Source organism: Heterodontus francisci, chromosome 10 (assembly GCF_036365525.1).
Source record: "Heterodontus francisci isolate sHetFra1 chromosome 10, sHetFra1.hap1, whole genome shotgun sequence".
NCBI classification, from domain to species: domain Eukaryota; kingdom Metazoa; phylum Chordata; class Chondrichthyes; order Heterodontiformes; family Heterodontidae; genus Heterodontus; species Heterodontus francisci.
Genome location: NC_090380.1, coordinates 123,176,508 through 123,196,619, shown reverse-complemented (window position 1 = coordinate 123,196,619; position 20,112 = coordinate 123,176,508). Strand labels below are relative to the sequence as shown.

The 20,112-nt window shown below is 45.0% G+C and overlaps 1 protein-coding gene across 1 annotated transcript in view; it reads left to right on the top strand.

Moving 5' to 3' along the window:
• The window catches only part of LOC137374739 (ribosomal RNA processing protein 1 homolog A), a 68,322-nt gene that overhangs the window by 3,130 nt on the left and 45,080 nt on the right, over window positions 1-20,112 (top strand). The window contains exons 2-4 of the mRNA XM_068041308.1: window positions 848-930; window positions 1,588-1,645; window positions 7,734-7,819. Of these exons, the coding sequence (XP_067897409.1) occupies window positions 848-930; window positions 1,588-1,645; window positions 7,734-7,819 (227 nt within the window). The remainder of the gene's footprint in view (window positions 1-847; window positions 931-1,587; window positions 1,646-7,733; window positions 7,820-20,112) is intronic.

Genomic DNA, 20,112 nt, shown 5'->3' with positions numbered 1-20,112 from the left:
TTTCCACGTTGCCGGGTGGATGCCAGTGTTGTAGCTATACTGGAACAGCTTGGCTAGGGGTGCAGCAGGTTCTGGAGCACAGGTCTTCTGTACTATTGCCGGAATATTGTCAGGGCCCATAGACTTTGCAGTATCCAGTGCCTTCAGTCATTTCTTGATATCACGCGGAGTGAATCAAATTGGCTGAAGTCTGGCATCTGTAATGCTGGGGACTTCAGGAGGAGGTCGCGATCGGCACTTCTGGCTGAAGATTGTTGCAAATGCTTCTGCCTTGTCTTTTGCACTGATGTGCTGGGCTCCCCCATCGTTGAGGATGGGGATATTTGTGGAGCCACCTCCTCCAGTTAGTTAAAAGCAAAATATTGCAGATGCTGGAAATCTGAAATAAAAACAAGAAATGCTGGAACCACTCAGCAGGTCTGGCAGCATCTGTGGAAAGAGAAGCAGAGTTAACGTTTCGGGTCAGTGACCCTTCTTTGGAACTTTGGTTCAGTTTGAGCTCAGACTTCCCAGTGTTTAACTGGAGGAAATTGCTGCCCATCTAAGATTTAGATGTCAGACCACATGGCAGCTGAGTGGGGTCGGAGGGGGTTGTTGTGGAGAGAAATAGAGCTCGATGCCATCAGTCTACGAGGATGATCTAAAGCAGCTACATCTGCCCACATTACAGTGACTGTATTTCCAAAGTTACTTGGCTGCGAAATGTTTTGAGTCATTGCTCAGTGCTGTGTGAATACAAGCCTTTCCACAGATTCTGGTTACAGATTCTGTTTCATTTTATAAGGTTTCTGTATTTTTACTGGTATTTGGCAGTTTTCAACACTTCATTAATTATTTCGCTGTTTAGGTGGTTTCAGTCAGGAAGAGTTACTGAAAATATGGAAGGGCATCTTCTACTGCATGTGGATGCAGGACAAACCTCTATTACAGGTAAGTAATTGTTACACTTTATTTATAAAGTAGGAAAGAGCAATAATACTGAAAGATCAGGGCTGCTTCTGCTGTGGTTTCACTGATGTAAATAAGAGCTCAGCAGATGGGTTACCCCGAGAAGGGCTGCGTGTGGACACTGAGTGAGCTCAGGATCCGGTTTGGCTGTGATTTCTCACCCTTTCGTCAAGTGTCCTTTTATTAGCACTTCCTGACTGGCCTGGTGTAAGAAGAAAGGCAACACACAGAGTGCAGGGGAGCAGCCAGGAGGCGGGGAGCGGCCGCCAGTTCTGCGGGGCGGGGAGCAGCTGTTGCAGCCGAGCTGAGCTGGAGACTCGGTAGACGATTCTCTATTTGAAGCTTGAATCGCTGTTTGCCTCACTGTCCAACAGCAAATGGTGCATTCCAAATTGTAGGAGACATGAGATGTGTGGCAGGAGTGTGTAAGGCTGCTGGGTTTGAGGAAATGTAGAATATGCTCAATTGTGACAGGGCTGTAGTTATGAACGGTGAGCTATCGTTCTCTGGGAATCCTTTTGCAGACCACAAATGTGCTTTGATGCTCTACATCTTGACAAGAACACAAGTTGATCAGACGTTCAGTGAGTTTTCAGCTCTTGTGGTTTAACTCATTATAATCTCTCCTGTTTGTTATAGGAAGAACTGGGGAACTCCATTGCCCAACTCATACACACATTCAGGAATCTGGAAGCCAGTAAGTTGCTGCTCATTCTGTCTTTAAATATCATGTCCCAGAGACACAAGTTATAAATTGTGGAGTGGGCAAAGGAATAAGAGTTGGGGTGGGTTTCCATGGAAGGACACTGAACTGGACAGTATTTTTCTACATTCATGGAATGTTGGCATCGCTGGCTGGGACAGCATTCATTGCCCATCTCTAATTGCCCTTGAGAAGGTGGTGGTGAGCTGCAGTCCATGTGGGGTAAGTACACCCACAGTGCTGTTTGGAAGGAAGGTTCAGGATTTTGACCCAGCGACAGTGAAGGAACGATGATATAGTTCCAAGTCAGGATGGTGTGTGACTTGGAGGGAATTTGCAGGTGGTGGTGTTCCCATGCATTTGCTGCCCTTGTCCTTCTAGTTGGTAGACGTCTCGGGTTTGGAAGGTGCTGTCGAAGGAGCCTTGGTGCGTTGCTGCAGTGCATCTTGTAGATGGTACACTGCTGCCACTGTGCGTCTGTGGTGGTGGAGGGAGTGAATGTTTGTGGATGGGGTGCCAATCAAGTGGGCTGCTTTGTCCTGGATGGTGTCGAGCTTCTTGAGTGTTGTTGGAGCTGCACCCATCCAGGCAAGTGGAGAGTGTTCCATCACACTCTTGACTTGTGCCTTGTTGATGGTGGATAGGCTTTGGGGAGTCAGGAGGTGAGTTACTCACCGCAGGATTCCTAGCCTCTGACTTGCTCTTGTAACCACGGTATTTATGTGGCTACTCCAGTTCCGTTTCAGGTCAATGGTAGCCCCTAGGATGTTGATAGTGAGGGATTCAGTGATGGTAATGCTGTTGAATGTCAAGGGGAGATGGTTAGATTCTCTCTTGTTGGAGGTAGTCATTGCCTGGCACTTGTGTGGCGTGAATGTTACTTGCCACTTATCAGCCCAAGCCTGGATATTGTCCAGGTCTTGCTGCATTTCTACGCGGAGTGCTTCAGTATCTGAGGAGTCACATTGTGCAATCATCAGCGAACGTCCCCACTTCTAACCTTATGATTGAAGGAAGGATTGAATGAAGCAACTGAAGATGGTTTGGCCTAGGACACTACCCTGAGGAACTTCTGCAGTGATGTCCTGGAGCTGAGATGATTGACCTCCAACAACGACAACCGTCTTCCTTTGCGTTAGGTGTGACTGAAACCGGCGGAGAGTTTTCCCCCTGATTCCCATTGACTTCAGTTTTGCCAGGGCTCCTTGATGCCATACTCGGTCAAATGCTGCCTTGAAGTCAAGGGCAGTCACTCACTTCACCCCTGGAGTTCAGCTCTTTTGTCCATGTTTGAACCAAGGCTGTAATGAGGTCAGGAGCTGAGTGGCCCTGGCGGAACCCAAACCGAGCGTCACTGAGCAGGTTATTGCTAAGCAAGTGCTGCCTGATAACACTGTCGATGACACCTTCCATCCCTTTATTGATGATTGAGAGTAGACTGATGGGGTGGTGCTTGGACTTGTCCTGCTTTTTGTGGACAGGAAATAGCTGGGCAATTGAATGGTGCTGAGACAATTAGCTGCATTCTCATGTTCAAATTCATTTAGGGACTCTGTGAAAAGGGACGTGTTGAGAAGTGGGTAGGTGTGTTTGAGGGAGATGTTGAGAAGCTGAGTTTATGGGGTTGAGGGCTGTAGGGAGAAGGTGGGTGTGTGGGGTTGAGGGATATTGGGAGACCTCATAACCTCCACCACCTAGAAAAACAAGGACAGCAGATACATAGGAACACCCCCACCTGCAAGTTCCCCTCCATGTCGTACACCATCCTGACTTGGGAATGTATTGCAGTTGCTTCACTGTTGCTGTGGGTGTACCTGCACCACTTGGAATCCGGTTCAAGAAGGCAGCTCACCACCACTGTCTGAAGAGTAAGGATGCGTCAGATGGTTTGCACCTGAAAGAACCGGGGCTGATCTCACTAGGTGGTTTGCTAGTGCTGTTGAGAGTTTAAACAGGGTGATGGGAACCAGGATGTAGCATTAGAAAGGAGAAACAAGGTGCATGAAGAATTGAGGGAGACAGATAGCACTCGATAAGAAATCCTAAGTTATTAGGTGGGGGTCAGACTAAGGGAATGCAGAAAGGTACAAATTAGGTTTACACTGTATGTATGAATGTGAACACATGGAGTGTGACCAATAAGGTCGGAGAGCTGCAAGTGTAAATCGTCACATGGGAATATGGTGTAACAATAACGGAGACCTGGCTACATGAAGGGCAGCAGTGGATACAGGGTGTTTAGGAAAGAAAGGAGGAGGGGTGGAAGTGTTGATTAAGGATAATACAATGCTAGAGAGCGAGGATGTCCTGGAGGGCTCGAGGGCAGAATCTATTTTATTAGAGCTAAGGAACGATGAGAGTTACCATTACACTACTGGGTGTATTCTATAGGTGTAAAAGATGGAGCAAATTTGCACGGAAATTGGAGGCATCTAAAGATTAGAGTAGCGATAATGGGACACTTCAATTATCCTAATGTTTCATACAAACATATGAATTAGGAACAGGAGTAGGCCACTCGGCCCTTCGAGCCTGCTCCGCCATTCAATAAGTTCATGGCTGAACTGATTAATCCACATTTCCACCTACCCCCGATAACCTTCCATCTAAAGGCTTGCTCAGGTCGGAGAAAAGAACCCGACCTGAACCCGACTGATGCACAGCGGACCTGAGCCCAACCCGACCATCTCTTTACTTACCTTCCAACTGGGAAGCTGCAGTGCATGCGTGATGATATAGTGACGTCACTTGCTCACTGCACACATTCTGTTTCGTCCCGGACTCCCAGCTCAGGGAAGCTTTAAAAAAAAAATTCAATACTTAACAGCAGAGCCCGACCCGAACACGACACATGTCGTTGCATCCTGTCGGGTCGGGCCCATCTTCTGGGTCCGGCTGTCTGGCTCGGGCCAGGTAGCAGGCCATTACTTCTGCCCCCTTGCTTAACAAGAATCTATCTTTTCAAATATTCGAAGACTTTGCTTCCATGGCCTTTTGAAGAAGAGAATTCCAAAGACACTCGACCCTCTGAGAGAGAAAATTTCTCCTCATCTCTGTCTTAAATGGGTGACCCCTTATTTTTAAACAGTGACCCCTAGTTCTAGATTCTCCCACAAGGGGAAACATCCTTTCCACATCCACCCTGTCAAGACCCCTCGGGATCTTATATGTTTCAATCAAGTCACCTCTTACTCTTCTAAATTCCAGCAGATACAAGCCTAGTCTGTCCAATCTTTCCTCGTAAGACAGCCTGCCCATTCCAGGTATTAGTCCAGTAAACCACCTCTGTACTGCCTCCAACGCATTTACATCCTTAAATAAGGAGACCAGTGCTGTACACAGTACTCCAGATGTGGTCTCACCAATGTCCTGTATAGTTGAAGCATAACCTCCCTACTTTTGTATTCAATTCCCTTAACGATAAATGGTATCATTCTATTAGCTGATTACGTACTGTACCTGCATACAAACCTTTTGCGATTCGTGCACTAGGATACGTAGATCTCTCTGCATCTCCGAGCTCTGTAATCTCTCACCATTTCGATAAAATGCTGCTTTTTTATTCTTCCTGTCAAAGTGGACAATTTCACACTTTCCCGCATTAAACTCCATTTGCCAGATCTTTGCCCACTCACTTAATCTGTCTATATCCCTTTGTAGCCTCCTTATATCCTATTCACAAGTTAATTTCCTACCTATCTTTGTGTCAACAGCAAATTGAGCAACCATACCTTTGGTCCCTTCATCATTTATATAAATTGTAAAAGGTTGAGTCCCCAACACTGATCCCTGTGGTACACCACTCGTTAGATCTTGCCAACCAGAAAATGATCAATTTATGCCTACTCTCTATTTCCTGTTAGCGAGCCAATCTTCTATACATGCCAATATGTTACCCCCTACACCATGAGCTTTTATTTTCTGCAATAACCTTTGATGTGGAACCTTATCAAATGCCTTCTGGAAATCTAAGTACAATACATCTACCGATTCCCCTTTATCCACAGCACATGTAACTCCCTCAAAGAACTCCAATCAATTGGTTAAACGTGATTTTTCCTTTCACAAAACCATGTTGACTCTGCCTGATTACCTTGAATTTTTCTAAATACTCTGCCATAACGTCTTTAATAGCTTCTAACATTTTCCCTAAGACAGATGTTAAGCTTATGTTGACTAGAATAGTAATAGTGTAAAGGGCAGAGTGGGGGGCTGGTGTTGTGTGGAAAAGTTTCTGAAGTGGGTTCAGGAGCATTTTCTTGGTGTGTTTCCAGTCCAATGAGGAAGGAGGCATTGCTGGATCTGGTTCTAGGGAGGTTGGGTCAGGTGGATCAAGTGCCAGTAGGGGAATATTTAGGGCACGGTGATCATTGGATCATAAGCTTTAGGTTAGCTATGAAAAGAACAAGGAGCAATCCAGAATAGAAATACTTAATTGGAGCTGGGCCAATTTCAGTGGGATGAGAATGGATCTGGCCCAGGAAAATTGGAATCAAAGATTGGCAGCCAAAACTGTATTTGAACAATGGGCTGCCTTTCAAGAGGAGGTAGTTCTGGTACAATCGAGGTATATTCCCACAAGGGGGAAAGGTAGGACGAGCACAGCCAGAACTCCCTGGATGACAAAAGACAGAGTATGGTGAAGTGGAAAAAGGGTGCATATGATGGATGTCCGGTTGATGAAACCAGTGAGAACCAGGTTGAATATGGAAGTTCAGAGGGGAAGTGAAAAAGAAGAGAAACAAAGAGTTTGACAAGAGACTGGCAGCTAACGAAAGAATCAAAAAATCTTCTAAAGGCATATAATTAGTAAAATGGAGGTAAAAGGAGAAGTGAAGCCAATTAGGGACCATAAAGGGGATTTACACATGAAAGAAGAGGACATGGCTGCGGTATTAAATGAATACTTTGCGCATGTATTTACCAAGGAAAAAGATGCTGCCAAAGTCATAGTGAAAGAAGAGGTACTTGAGATACTAGATAGGCTAAAAATTGATAAATGAGGGTGTATTATAAGTCTGGCTGTACTTAAAGTTGATAAAGCACCAGGATCAGATGGGATGCATTCAAGGATACTGAGGGAATTAAGGGTGGAATTGCAGAGGCACTGGCCATAATCTTCCAATCCTCCTTAGACTCGAGGGCGGTGTCAAAGGACTGGAGAATTGCAAATGTTAGACCTGAATTCAAAAAAGGGGGCAAGAACAAGCCCAGCAACTACAGGCCGGTTAGTTTAACCTTATAGGTGGGGAAGCTTCTAGAAACGATATTCTGGGATATGGTTAAGTCATTTGGACACACATGGGTTAATTAAGGAAAACCAGCATGGATTTGCTCAGGGCAAATCGTGTTTAACTGACTTGAGTTTTTGTTGAAGTAACAAAGAGCGTTGATGAGGGACTTCCAAAAGGCATTTGGTAAAGTGCCACATAACAGACTTGTCAGCAAAGTTAGAGCCCATGGAATAAAAGGGACCGTGCAGCATGGGTATGAAATTGGCTGACAAAAAACAGTAGTGGTGAACAGTTTTTCGGAATGGAGGAAGGTATATAGTGGGGTTCCCCAGGGGTACTAGGACCACCTGAAGATGTACAAACATGGGGAAGGTAGTGGAGGAGGATGGGGATGAGCCGAGATCAGAGCTAGAATGAGTGGCAGCTGCCCCAGTGGTTTGGTGATGGGGGTGCATTGTCACTGGATGCCACAGCCTTGAAGAGTTGCTGTTGGTTTCTGTCCGACCTGGGGTTATGGTGTGGGGTTGGGTTCATTCTGGATGGACATGGGGCATGAAGTGTGTGTATTGACACACTGGTGTGTCTGCGTAGTGAAGAAACTGCCATCCAAGGGTTAGGCTTAAAATGCCAAATACCTGATTGATGCATAAATGTAAAGAAGTTGCAATACAACAGCCAGCATCAAGACTAAATGAGACCAATTAGAATGTTTTAGATGAGGAACCTTGATCAGGACTGATGTGATCAGAATGCTGATGCTTGCTGATCTGTGTGTCTCCAGCGGGGTCTCTTGAGTCCTGATGAACATGGATGGACTGAGCCGTTTCTTCTTTCTTACCCTGCTCCAGAGTTCCTGTTCATGGAGACGTTCTTTCAGACGATGAATCGTGAGTGGAATGGAATCGATCGTCTGCGTCTGGATAAATTCTACATGGTGAGATTTTATGTAGCTTAATGTTTGCTTTCCCTGATGCTCAGACTAGGGCAGCCATTGTGATGGGTGCTAAGGATGCCTGGGGAGGCGGTGGCGTAATGGTAATATCACTAGACAAATAATCCAGAGGCCCAAGCTAGTGCTCTGGGTTCAAATCCCACCATGGCAGATGGTGAAATCTGAATTCAATTAATAAATCTGTAATTAAAAGCTAGTGTAATGGTGACCATGAAACCATTATCGATTTGTTGTAAAAACCCATCTGGTTCACTAATGTCCTGTAGGGAAGGAAATCTGCCATCCTTACCTGGTCTGGCCTACATGTGATTCCAGACCCACAGCAATGTGGATGACTCTTAAATGCCCTCTGAAATGGCCTAACAAGCCATTCAGTTCAAGGGCAATTAGGGATGAGCAATAAATGCTGGTCTAGCCAATGACGCCCGCATCCCATGAATAAATAAAAAAAAGTTGGATTTTGTTGGACATGACTTGTAGCAGAGGGAAAGGGAGCTCTGAGAAACGTGGCTCTATAAGTAGCACTGGCTTTGAGGCACAAGCTCAAATTTGAACCATAATCTAGGCTGACACCTTGGTGAAAGAATGAGGGAGTGCTGCACTTGGATGCTGTTGAACTGCAGTTCCATCAGCCTGTCCAAGACTCAACAGATCTCATGCTACTATTCAAAGGAAAGGGTGGAGGACAAGGGTCACTTCGTGGATTCTCTAAAACATCCACCACTGAAAAGTCGTCTTCTGTGTGTGAAGATTAGCTCTGTTGTGTCAGAGTAACTTGTGGATTCTGAATTTGCTCAACATCTCACGGGGTGGAAGTGCCTGCGTTGTCCGCGAGCCCGTCATCCGTTTAATATAAGATTGTAAGAAATGGGAGCAGGAGTAGGCTATTTGGCCCTTTGGGCCTGCACCGCCATTCAATAAAATCATGGCTGATCTGATTGTGGCCTCAACTCCAATATCCTGTCTGCCCCCAATAACCCTTGGCTGCCTTGTAGATGAACAATCTGTTATAACTCAGCCTCGAATATATTCGATGAGCCAGCCTCCACTGGTTTCTGGAGAGGAGAATTCCAAAGATTAATGACCATCTGGGCAGAGAGATTCCTCCTCATCTGTAGTAACGAGGACCAGGGAAGAAGGGCCCTAGAGTAATGATATTATTTGATATTAAGCATCTTCCAAAAGGTTTAATTTAAAGGGTTAAGTCATGGCAGGAGAGCTCAAAGCCGTGGTGTGCTCCTTGTGCTCTATGTGGGAAGCCAGGAACAATTCCAGTGCCTGGGACCCGCAGGTGTGCAGGGAGTGTCTCCAGCTGCAGCTCCTGGAAGCCCGGGTTTCGGAGCTGGAGCAGCAGCTGGGGACACTGGAGCATCCATGAGGCGGAGAGTATAGCACGTATAGAGAGGTGGTCACACTGCAGGCTCAGACTCCACAGGCAGGATCGGAATGGGTGACCACCAGGCAGTGCAGGAATCTCCTGTGGCTATTCCCCTGCAAAACGGATGTACTGCTTTGGATACTGTTGGGAGGAATGGCCTCTCAGGGGAAAGCAGCAACAGCCCAATTCGTTGCACCACAGTTGGCTCTGCTGCACAAGGGAGGAGTAAAAAGTGTGGAAATGTAATAGTTATCGGGGATTCAATTGTAAGGGGAATAGATGGGCATTTCTGTGGCCGCAAACGAGACTCCAGGATGGTATGTTGCCTCCCTGGTGCTCAGGTCAAGGATGTCTCAGAGCAGTTACAGGACATTCTGAAGGAGGAGGGTGAACAGCCAATGGTCAGGGTACACATTGGTACAGATGACGTAGGTTTAAAAAAAAAGGATGAGGTCCTAAAAACAGAATATAGGGAGTTAGGAAGTAAGTTGAAAAGTAGGATCTCAAAGGTAGTGATCTCAGGATTACTACCAGTACCACGTGCTAGTCAGAGTAGAAATAGCAGGATATATCGGATGAATAAGTGGCTGAAGAGATGGTGTGAGGGGGAGGGTTTTAGATTCCTGGGGCATTGGGACTGGTTCTGGGGGAGGTGGGACCAGCACAAACTGGACAGGTTACACCTGGGCAGGACCGGGACTGATGCCCTAGGGGGAGTATTTGCTAGAGTGGTTGGGGAGGGTTTAAACTAAAATGGCAGGGGGATGGGAACCTTTGCAAGGTGTCAGAGGAGGGGGGATCAAAGACAAGAACAAAAGACAGTAAGGGGAATAAGAAAAGTGATAGGCAGAGAAATCAAAGGCCAGAATCAAATAGGGCCACAGTATAAAATAGTGGGAAGGGACCAAGTAATGTTAAAAAGACCATCCTTAAGGCTTTGTGCCTTAACGTGCAGAGCATTCGCAATAAAGTGGATGAATTAAGCGCACAAATAGATGTAAACGGGTATGATATAGTTGGGATTACGGAGACATGGCTGCAGGGTGACCAGGAATGGGAAATGAACATCCAGAGGTATTCAGCATTTAGGAAGGACAGACAAAAAGCAAAAGGCGGTGGAGTTGCATTGCTGGTAAAAGAGGAAATTAACGCAATAGTGAGGAAGGATATTGGCGCTGACGGTGTGGAATCTGTATGGGTAGAGCTGAGAAACACTAAGGGGCAAAAAAACGTTAGTGGGGGTTGTATATAGACCCGCAAACTGTAGTGGTGATGTTGGGAATGGCATTAAACAGGAAATTAGAGGCGCATGTGATAAAGGAAGGTCTGTAATTATGGGTGACTTTAATCTGTATACAGTTTGGGCAAATCAAATTAGTCACAATACCGTAGAGGAGGAATTCATGGAGTGTATACGGGATGGTTTTCTGGACCAATATGTTGAGGAACCAACTAGAGAACAGGCCATCCTCGACTGGGTATTGTGTAATGAGAGAGGAATAATTGACAATCTAGTTGTGCGAGACCCCTTGGGGATGAGCGACCATAATATGATGGAATTCTTCTTCAAGATGGAGAGTGACATAGTTGATTGAGACTAGGGTCCTGAATCTTAGTAAAGGAAACTACGAAGGTATGAGGCGCGAGTTGGCCATGATGGATTGGGAAACATTACTTAAAGGGCTGACGGTGGAAAGGCAATGGCAAACATTTAAAGAGCGCATGGATGAACTGCAACAATTGTTTATACCTGTCTGGAGCAAAAGTAAAACGGGAAAGGTAGCCAAACCATGGCTTACAAAGGAAATTGGAGATAGCATTAGATCCAAGGAAGAGGCATATAAATTTGCCAGAAAAAAACAACAGACCTGAGGATTGGGAGCAGTTTAGAATTCAGCAAAGGAGGACCAAGGGATTGATTAAGAAAGGGAAAATAGAGTAAGAGAGTAAGCTTGCAGGGAACATAAAAACTGACTAAAAGTTTCTATAGATATGTGAACAGAAAAAGATTGGTGAAGACAAATGTAGGTCCCTTACAGTCAGGAACAAGGGAATTTATTATGGGGAACAAAGAAAAGGCTGACCAACTAAATGCTGCATACTTTGGTTCTGTCTTCACAAAAGAGGACACAAATATCTTAGCAGAAATGTTGGGGAACACAGGGTTTAGTGAGAGGGAGGAACTGAAGGAAAGGGAGAACTTAGAAATAAGAAAGGGGTGATCACTTTAGGATTATACTATAGGCCCCCCAATAGTCATAGGGAAGTGGAGGAGCATATATGTAGGGAAATCACAGGTGTAGGAATTATAGGGTTGTGAGAGTAGGTGATTTTAACTTCCCTAATATTGACTGGGACTGCCTTCGTGCTAAGGAATCAGACGGGGAAGAATTTAAGTGTGTCCAGGATAGTTGGCTGAAGCAGTATGTAGATGACCCTACTACATACAGAAGGGGCTACACTCGACCTCCTCTTAGGAAATGAGGATGGGCAGGTGGTTGATGTGTCAGTGGGGGAGCACTTTGGGACCAGTGACCATAACTCTATTGGCTTCAAGTTAGTTATGGAAAAGGATAGGACTGGTCCTCAGGTTGAAGTCCTAAATTGAGGGAAGGCTAATTTCGATGGCATCAGACAGGAACTCTCAAAAGTTGAATGGGAGAGGCTGTTTACAGATAAAGGGGCGTCTGGCAAGTGGGAGGCTTTGAAAAGTGAGATAGGAAGAGTTCAGGGCTGGCATGTTCCTGTTAGATGCAAGGGCAAGACTGGCAAGTTTAGGGAACCTTGGTTGACGAGGGATATTGAGGGTCTGGTCAGGACAAAGAAGGAGGCATATGTCAGGTATAGGCAGCTGGGATCGAGCGAGTACCTCGAGGAGTATTGGGGATGTAGGAGTACACTTAAGGAAATTAGGAGGGCGAAAAGGGGCCATGAGATTTCCCTGGCAGATAAGATAAAGGAGCATCCTAAAAGATTCTATAAGTATATTAAGAGTAAAAGGGTAGCTAGGGAGAGAGTAGGTCCCCTTCAGGATTAGTGTGGCAATCTATGTGTGGAGCCACGGGAAATAGGTGAGGTCTTAAATGAATACTTCTCATGTCAACTTTACAAAGGAGGTGGTGTTGGAGGTTTTGAAGTGCATTAAGGTGGATAAATCCCCAGGGCCTGACCAGGTGTATCCGAGGATGCTATGGGAAGCAAGGGAGGAGATTGCTGGGGCCCTGGCAGAGATTTTTGTATCATCGTTAGCCACGGGTGAGGTACCGGAAGACTGGAGGATAGCTAATGTTGTGCCTTTATTTAAGAAGGGCAGCAGGGATAAGCCAGGGAACTACAGGCTGGTGAGCCTTACATCAGTGGTGGGAAAGTTGTTGGAAGGGATTCTGAGAGACAGGATTTATATGCATTTGGAAAGGCATGGTCTGATTAGGGATAGTCAGCATAGCTTTGTGCGTGGGAAATCATGTCTCACGAATTTGATTGAGTTTTTCGAGGAGGTGACCAAGAGGATTGACGAGGGCAGGGCGATGGACGTTGTCTGCAAGGCCTTTGACAAGGTCCCGCATGGTAGGCTGGTCCAGAAGGTTCGAACACATGGAATCCAGTGTGAGCTAGCAAATTGGATACAAAATTGGCTTGGTGATAGGAGGCAGAGGGTGGTAGTGGAGGGTTGTTTTTCAGATTGGAGGCCGGTGACCAGTGGTGTGCCGCACGGATCGGTGCTGGGCCCTCTGTTGTTTGTCATATATATTAATGACTTGGATGTGAATGTAGGGGGCATGATTAGTAAGTTTGCAGATGACACCAAAATTGGTGGTATAGTGGACAGTGAAGAAGGTTGTTTAAGGTTACAACAGGATATAGATAAACTGGGAAAGTGGGCAAGGGAGTGGCAAATGGAATTTAATGCAGATAAATGTGAAGTGATGCATTTTGGGAAGTTAAACCAGGGCAGGACATATACAGTGAATGGCAGGGCCCTGGGGAGTAGTGTTGGGCAGAGAGACGCTGGGGTGCAAGTACATAATTCCCTGAAAGTGGCAACACAGGTAGACAGGGTGGTGAAGAAGGCGTATGGCATGCTTGCCTTCACCGGCCGAGGAATTGAGTACGAGAGTTGGGACGTCATGTTACAGTTGTACATAACGTTGGTTAGGCCATATTTGGAGTACTGTGTGCAGTTCTGGTCGCCGCACTACAGGAAAGATGTGATTAAGCTAGAGAGGGTGCAGAAAAGATTCACAAGGATGTTGCCTGGTTTGGAGGGCTTGAGTTATCAAGAGAGATTGGATAGGCTGGGTCTGTTTTCCCTGGAGCGAAGGAGGCTGAGAGGGGACATGATAGAGGTATATAACATCATGAGAGGCAAAGATAGGGTAGATAGCCAGAGTCTGTTTCCCATGGTAGGGGTGACTGAAACTAGAGGGCATAGATTTAAGGTGACGGGGTGGGGGGGGAGATTTAAAGGGGATCAAAGGGGTAAATTTTTCACACAAAGAATAGTGGGTATCTGGAATGAGCTGTCAGAGGAGGTGGTGAAGGCAGGAACAGTAGCGACATTTAAGAGGCATCTGGACAGGTACTTGAATGCGCAAGGCATAGAGGGATATGGAATTAATGCAAGCAGGTGGTATTAGTATAGATAGGCATTTTGGTCGGCATGGACCCAATGGGCCGAAGGGCCTGTTTCTGTGCTGTACGACTCTGACTCTTGATCAGTATTCGTAGAAAAATGGTGTTGGGGAAATTGATGGGAGGCCGATAAATCCCCAGGGCCTGATGGTCTGCATCCCAGAATACTTGAAAGATGACCACCAATGCATCCACTATTTCTTGGCCCACTTCCTTAAGATTCAGTAGACTCTCGAACAATACCTGCAGATTGGAGGGTAGCTAATGTAACCCCACTATTTAAAAAGGGAGGTAGAGAGAAAGCAGGGAATTAAAGACCAGTCAGCCCGATGTCGGTAGCGGTGAAAATTCTGCAGTCCATTATCAAAGATTTTATAGCCGAGCACTTGGAGAACAGTGGTAGAGTCAGTCAGAGTCAGCATGGATTTACGAAAGGGAAATCATGTTTGACAAATCTACTAGAATTCTTCGAGGATGTAACTAGTATAGTTGATGAGGGGGAGCCAGTGGATGTGGTTTATTTGGACTTTCAGAAGGCTTTCGACGAAGTCCCAAATAAGAGATTAGCGTGTAAAATTAAAGCTCATGGGATTGGGGGTAGTGTATTGTGATGGATAGGAAGTTGTTTGGCAGACAGGAAACTAAGAGTAGGAATAAATGGTCGTCTTCCGAATGGCAGGCAGTGACTAGTGGGGTACCGCAGGGATCAGTGCTAGGGCCCCAGCTATTCACAATATATATTAATGATTTAGATGAGGGAACTAAATGTAATATCTCCAGATTTGCAGATGACACAAAACTGGGTGAGTTGTGAGGAGGATGCAGAGAGGCTTCAGGGTGATTTGGACAAGTTGAGTGAGTGGGCTAATGCATGGCAGATGCAGTATAATGTGGGTAAATGTGAGGTTATCCACTTTGGTAGCAAAAACAGTAAGGCAGATTATCTGAACAGCTATAAACTGAGAGAGGGCAACATGCAACGAGACCTGGGTGTTCTCGTACACCAGTCACTGAAGGTAAGCATGCAGGTCCAACAGGCGGTAAAAAAGGCAAATGGTATGTTGGCCTTCGTAGCGAGAGGATTCGAGTACAGGAGCAGGGATGCCTTGCTGCAATTATACAGGGCCTTGGTGAGGCCACACCTGGAATATTGTGTGCAGTTTTGGTCTCCTTATCTGAGGAAGGATGTTCGCTGTAGAGGGAGTGCAGCAAAGGTTTACCAGACTGATTCCTGGGATGGTGGGACTGACATATGAGGAGAGATTGGGTCGGTTAGGATTATATTCGCTGGAGTTCAGAAGAGTGAGGGGGGATCTCATAGAAACCTATAAAATTCTAACAGGATTTGACAGGTTAGATGCAGGAAGGATGTTCCCAATGGTGGGTGAGTCCAGAACCAGGCTTCATAATCTAAGGATACAGGGTAAACCTTTCAGGACTGAGATGAGGAGAAATTTCTTCACCCAGGAAGTGGTGAGCCTGTGGAATTCACTACCACAGAAAGCAGTTGAGGCCAAAACATTGTATGTTTTCAAGAAGGAGTTAGATATCGATAGCTCTTGGGTTTAAAGGGATCAAAGGATATGGAGGGAAAGCGGGAACAGGTTACTGAGTTGGATGATCAGCCACGATGATAATGAATGATGGAGCAGGCTCGAAGGGCTGAATGGCCTACTCCTATTTTCTGTATTTCTATATCTCCATCTTAAATGGGAGACTTCTTTAGACTGATACTGTGCTCCCAAGTTCTAGATTCCCCTGTGAGGGGAAACATCTGCTCAGCATCTAACCTCTCAGAATCTTATGTTTCAATAAGATCCCCTCTCGTTCTTCTGAACCCCCATGAGTATAGGCCCAACCTTTCCTCATAAGACAACCACCTCATCCCAGAAATCATCCCAGTGAAACTTTTCTTAAATGCCTCCAGTACACGTATGTCCTTTAAATATGGAGACCAAAACTGTATGCAATACTCTAGGTGTGGTTTCACCAATACCCTGTAAAGTTGTAGCAAGACTTGCCTACTTTTATACTCAATCCCCCTTGCAATAAAGGCCAACATTCCATTTGTCTTTATTACTTGCTGTACCTGCATGCTAACGTTTTGTAATTCATGTACAAGGGCACCCACCTCCCTCTACCAGTGTTCTGCAGTCTCCATTTAGATAATGTTCTTTTCTATTTTTCCTGCCAAACAAATTTTCCCAAATTATACTGCACCTGCCAAATTTTGTCCACTCATTTAACCTATCTATTTTCCTTTGCAGGCACTTTGTGTCCTCCTCACAACTTGCTTTCCTACCTATCTTTGTGTTTTTTTGCAAACTTGGCTACAGTATACTCTCTCCCTTCATCCAAGTCAGTAATATTGGTTGTAAATAGTTGAGGCCCCGGTACTGATCCCTGTGGCATCCCACGAGTCAGTTTGCCAACCTGAAAATGCCGCATTTATCGCAACACACAGTTTCCTGTTAGTTAACCAATCCTCTATTCAGGCTAATATATTATCCCCAACGCCATGTGTTTTTATCTTGTACAGTAAGCTTTTACGTGGCACCTTGAAGAATGCCTTTGGGAAATCCAAATACACTACATCAACAGGTTCTCCTTTATCCACCCTGCTTGATGCATCCTCAAAGAACTCTCATAAATTAGTCAAACATGATTTCCCTTTCATAAAACCATGTTGACTCTGCTTGATTGTCTTATGATTTTTTAAATGTCCTGCTATTACTACATTAATAACGAATTCCAGCATTTTCACAATGACAGACTGTCTATAGTTTCCTGCTTTCTGTCTGTCTCCCTTCTAGGATAGGGGCATTGCATTTGTGGTTTTCTAATCCAGAGTCTCGGAAATTTCAGAAGGTTATAAGCAATGCAGCCACTGTCTCTGCAACCACTTCTGTTAAGACCCTAGGATACAGGCCATCAGGTCCAGGGGATTTCAGCTTTCAGTCCCATTAGTTTTTCCTAGTACCTTTTTCTAGTGATAACTGTTTCAAGTTCCTCCTCCTTTTTGCCCCTTGTTTTTCTAACATTTTTGGAATGCTTTTAGTGTCTTCTGCCATGAAGACAGATACAAAGTACTTCGTCAAAGTCTCTACCATTTCCTTGTTTCCCATTATTCATTCCCCAGTCTCATCCTCTAAGGGACCAGTGTTTATCTAACTTCTCTCTCCTTTTTTTATATACTTGTAGAAGCTCTTATTATCTTTTTATGTTTCATACTTGTGTACTCTCATTCTAATTCTCATTATTGTTTGTCATCTTCTCGTTTATAAAATTGTCCCAATCTTCTGGCCTACCACTATTCTTTACAGTATTGTGCACCTTTTCTTTCAGTTTAGTACCATCCTTAACTTCCTTAGCCATGGATGGTACATCCTTCTTGTTGCCTATTATTCTCAATGGAATATATCTTGGAGAGTTATGAATTAGCTCCTTAAATGTCTGCCATTGCTTATCTCCTGTCTTACCTTTTAACCTATTTGCCCAATTCATTGTGGTTAATTCTGTCATCATACCTTTGTAATTGTCTTTATTTAGGTTTAAGACACTAGTTTCAGATGTAAGTATCTCACCTTCAAACTGAATGTGAAATTCACTCTTCCCTCGAGGATCCTTTACTATGAGATTATTCGTTAATCCTGTCTCATGACACATTACCAGGTCTAAAATAGCCTGTTCTCTGATTCTACAATGTATTCTAAGAAACTGTCCCGAATTCACTACGAACTCGTCCTCAAGGCTACTTTTGCCACTTGGATTTGTCCAATCTATATAGAGGTTAAAATTGCCTCCAAGCTCCCATTATTTCTTGATTTATACTCTGTCCTGCTGTGTAGCAACTGTTAGGGGGCCTATAAACTACTGCCAGCGACAACTTTCCCTTGCTATTTCTTATCTCCACCCAAACTGAAGAGGAACAGCTCCCTCTTTCTCCAGTACTGGTGCCAGCGCTCCGTGAATTTAAACTCATTTCTCCCACACCAATCTTTGATGCACACATTCAGCTCTCTGATCTTATTTACGCTATGCCAATTTGCTCATGGCACAGGCAGTAATCCAGAGGTAGTAACCTTTGTGGTTCTGCTTTTTAATGTAACCCCTAGCTGCTCATACTCCCTTAGCAGCACCTCTTTCTTAGCCCTACCTATGTCGTTGGTACCCACATGGGCATCAACAACTGGATCCTTCCCCTCCCACTCCAAGTTCTCCTCCAGCCCCGAGAAGATATCCTTAATCTTGCATCGGAGAGGCAACATAGCCTTTGGGACTCGTGCTCTCAGCTATAGAGAACAGTATCTATCCCCTTAACTATACTGTCCCCACCACCACAAGACTTTTTACTCCCCCAACTTGAATGATTCCCTGTACCATGGTGCTGTGGTCAATTTGCTAATCCTCCCTGTCGTCCGTGCTCTTCACACAGGCTGCAAGAACCTGTCAGCCATGCCTCAGTTGGTAGCACACTCGCCTCTGAGTCACGAAGGTTCCTGATTCCACTCCAGAACTTGAGCACAAAAATCAATGCTGACACTCCAGTGCTATACTGAGGGAGTGCTGCACTGTCGGAGGCACTGTCTTCTGGATGAAATGTTAAACTGAGGCCGCATCTGCCTGACTGGGTAGATGTTCAAGATTCCATGGCTCAACTTCGAAGAACAGGGGTGTTCTCCCGGTGTCCTGGCAAATATTTATCTTTCAATCAACATCGCTGAAATAGATTATCTGGTTGGAATCACATAGCTGTTTGTGGGAGCATGCTGTGCACAAATTTACATTACAACAGTGGCATCATTTCAAAAGTACTTCACTGGCTCTAAAGCGCTTTGTGATGTCTGGTGGTCGTCTATACAAATACAAGTCTTTTTGTTTTGTACCTGTTTGACAAGTGCAAGGGCTGAGGCTCCTCCAGTGCTACCTTCAGCTCCCCCTAACTGCCTCTCCTAGTCACTAAAATAAAACCAAATATTGCAGATGCTGGAAATCTGAAATAAAGACAAAAAGTGCTGGAAAATACTCAGGTCTGGTAGCATCTGTGGAGAGAGAAGCAAAGTTAACGTTTCAGGTCAGTGACCATCAGAACTGGCAAAGGTTAGAAACGTAATAGGTTTTAAGTAAATAAAGTGGGGGTGGGGCAAAAGAGAACAAAAGTGAAGGTGTTGATAGGACAGAGGGTCACGGAGAATAACTGACAAGGAGGTCATGGGGCAAAGGCAAAGCATGTGTTAATAGTGTGGTGCATGACAGGGTGTTAATTAACAGAATAATGAAAACCCTAGCCAAAAGCACAAACATGAAAATAAAATAGTAGGCAGGAACATGGTAAAAAAAAAATTGAATGATGAAAGAAACTAAAATAAAATGAAATTTAAAAAAAATAAAAGAAGGGGCCAGTCATGCTCTGAAATTTTTGAACGCAATATTCAGTCCAGTAGGCTGTACTGTGTCTAATCGGTAAATTAGATGCTGTTACTCCAGCTTGTGTTGATGTTCACTGGAACACTGCAGCAAGCCCAGGACAGAGATGTGGGCATGAGAGCAGGGTGTGGGGGGGGGGGGGGGCGGTGGTGGGTGGTGGTGGGTGAAGTGTTGAAATGGCAAGCGACAGGAAGCTTGGAGTCATGTTTCCGCAAAGCAGTCACTCAAGCTACGTTTGTTCTCCCTAATGTGGAGGAGACCACATTGTGAGCAGTGAATACAGTAAATTAAATTGAGAAGTACAAGTTATTTTTACTTTTTATTTATTTCATTTTATTGTAGTTTATTTTCTTCTTTCCGTTTTTTTACTGTGTGCCTACCCACTTTTTTTCATGTTTGTGCTTTTGGCAAGGGCTTTCATTATTCTGTCATTTAACACCCTCTCTGCACTAACGCTTTGTCTTGCACCACAGTATTAACGCACCCTTTGCCTTTGCCCCATGACCATCTTGTCAGTTATTTTCTGTGACCCTCTTCCTGTCAACACCTTCCCTTTTGTTCTCCTTTTCCCTGCCCCCACTTTGCTTGGAACCTATGACATTCCCTGCCCCCACTTTGCCTGTTCTGATGAAAGGTCACTGACCTGAAATGTTAACTTTGCTTCTCATAGTTATACAGTGGAGAAACAAGCCCTTCGGCCCATCGTGTCTGTGCCGGCCATCAAGCACCTATCTATTGTAATCCCATTTTCCAACACTTGGCCCAGAGCCATGTATGTTATGGCGTTTCAAGTGCTCATCTAAATACTTCTTAAATGTTGAGGGTTCCTGCCTCTACC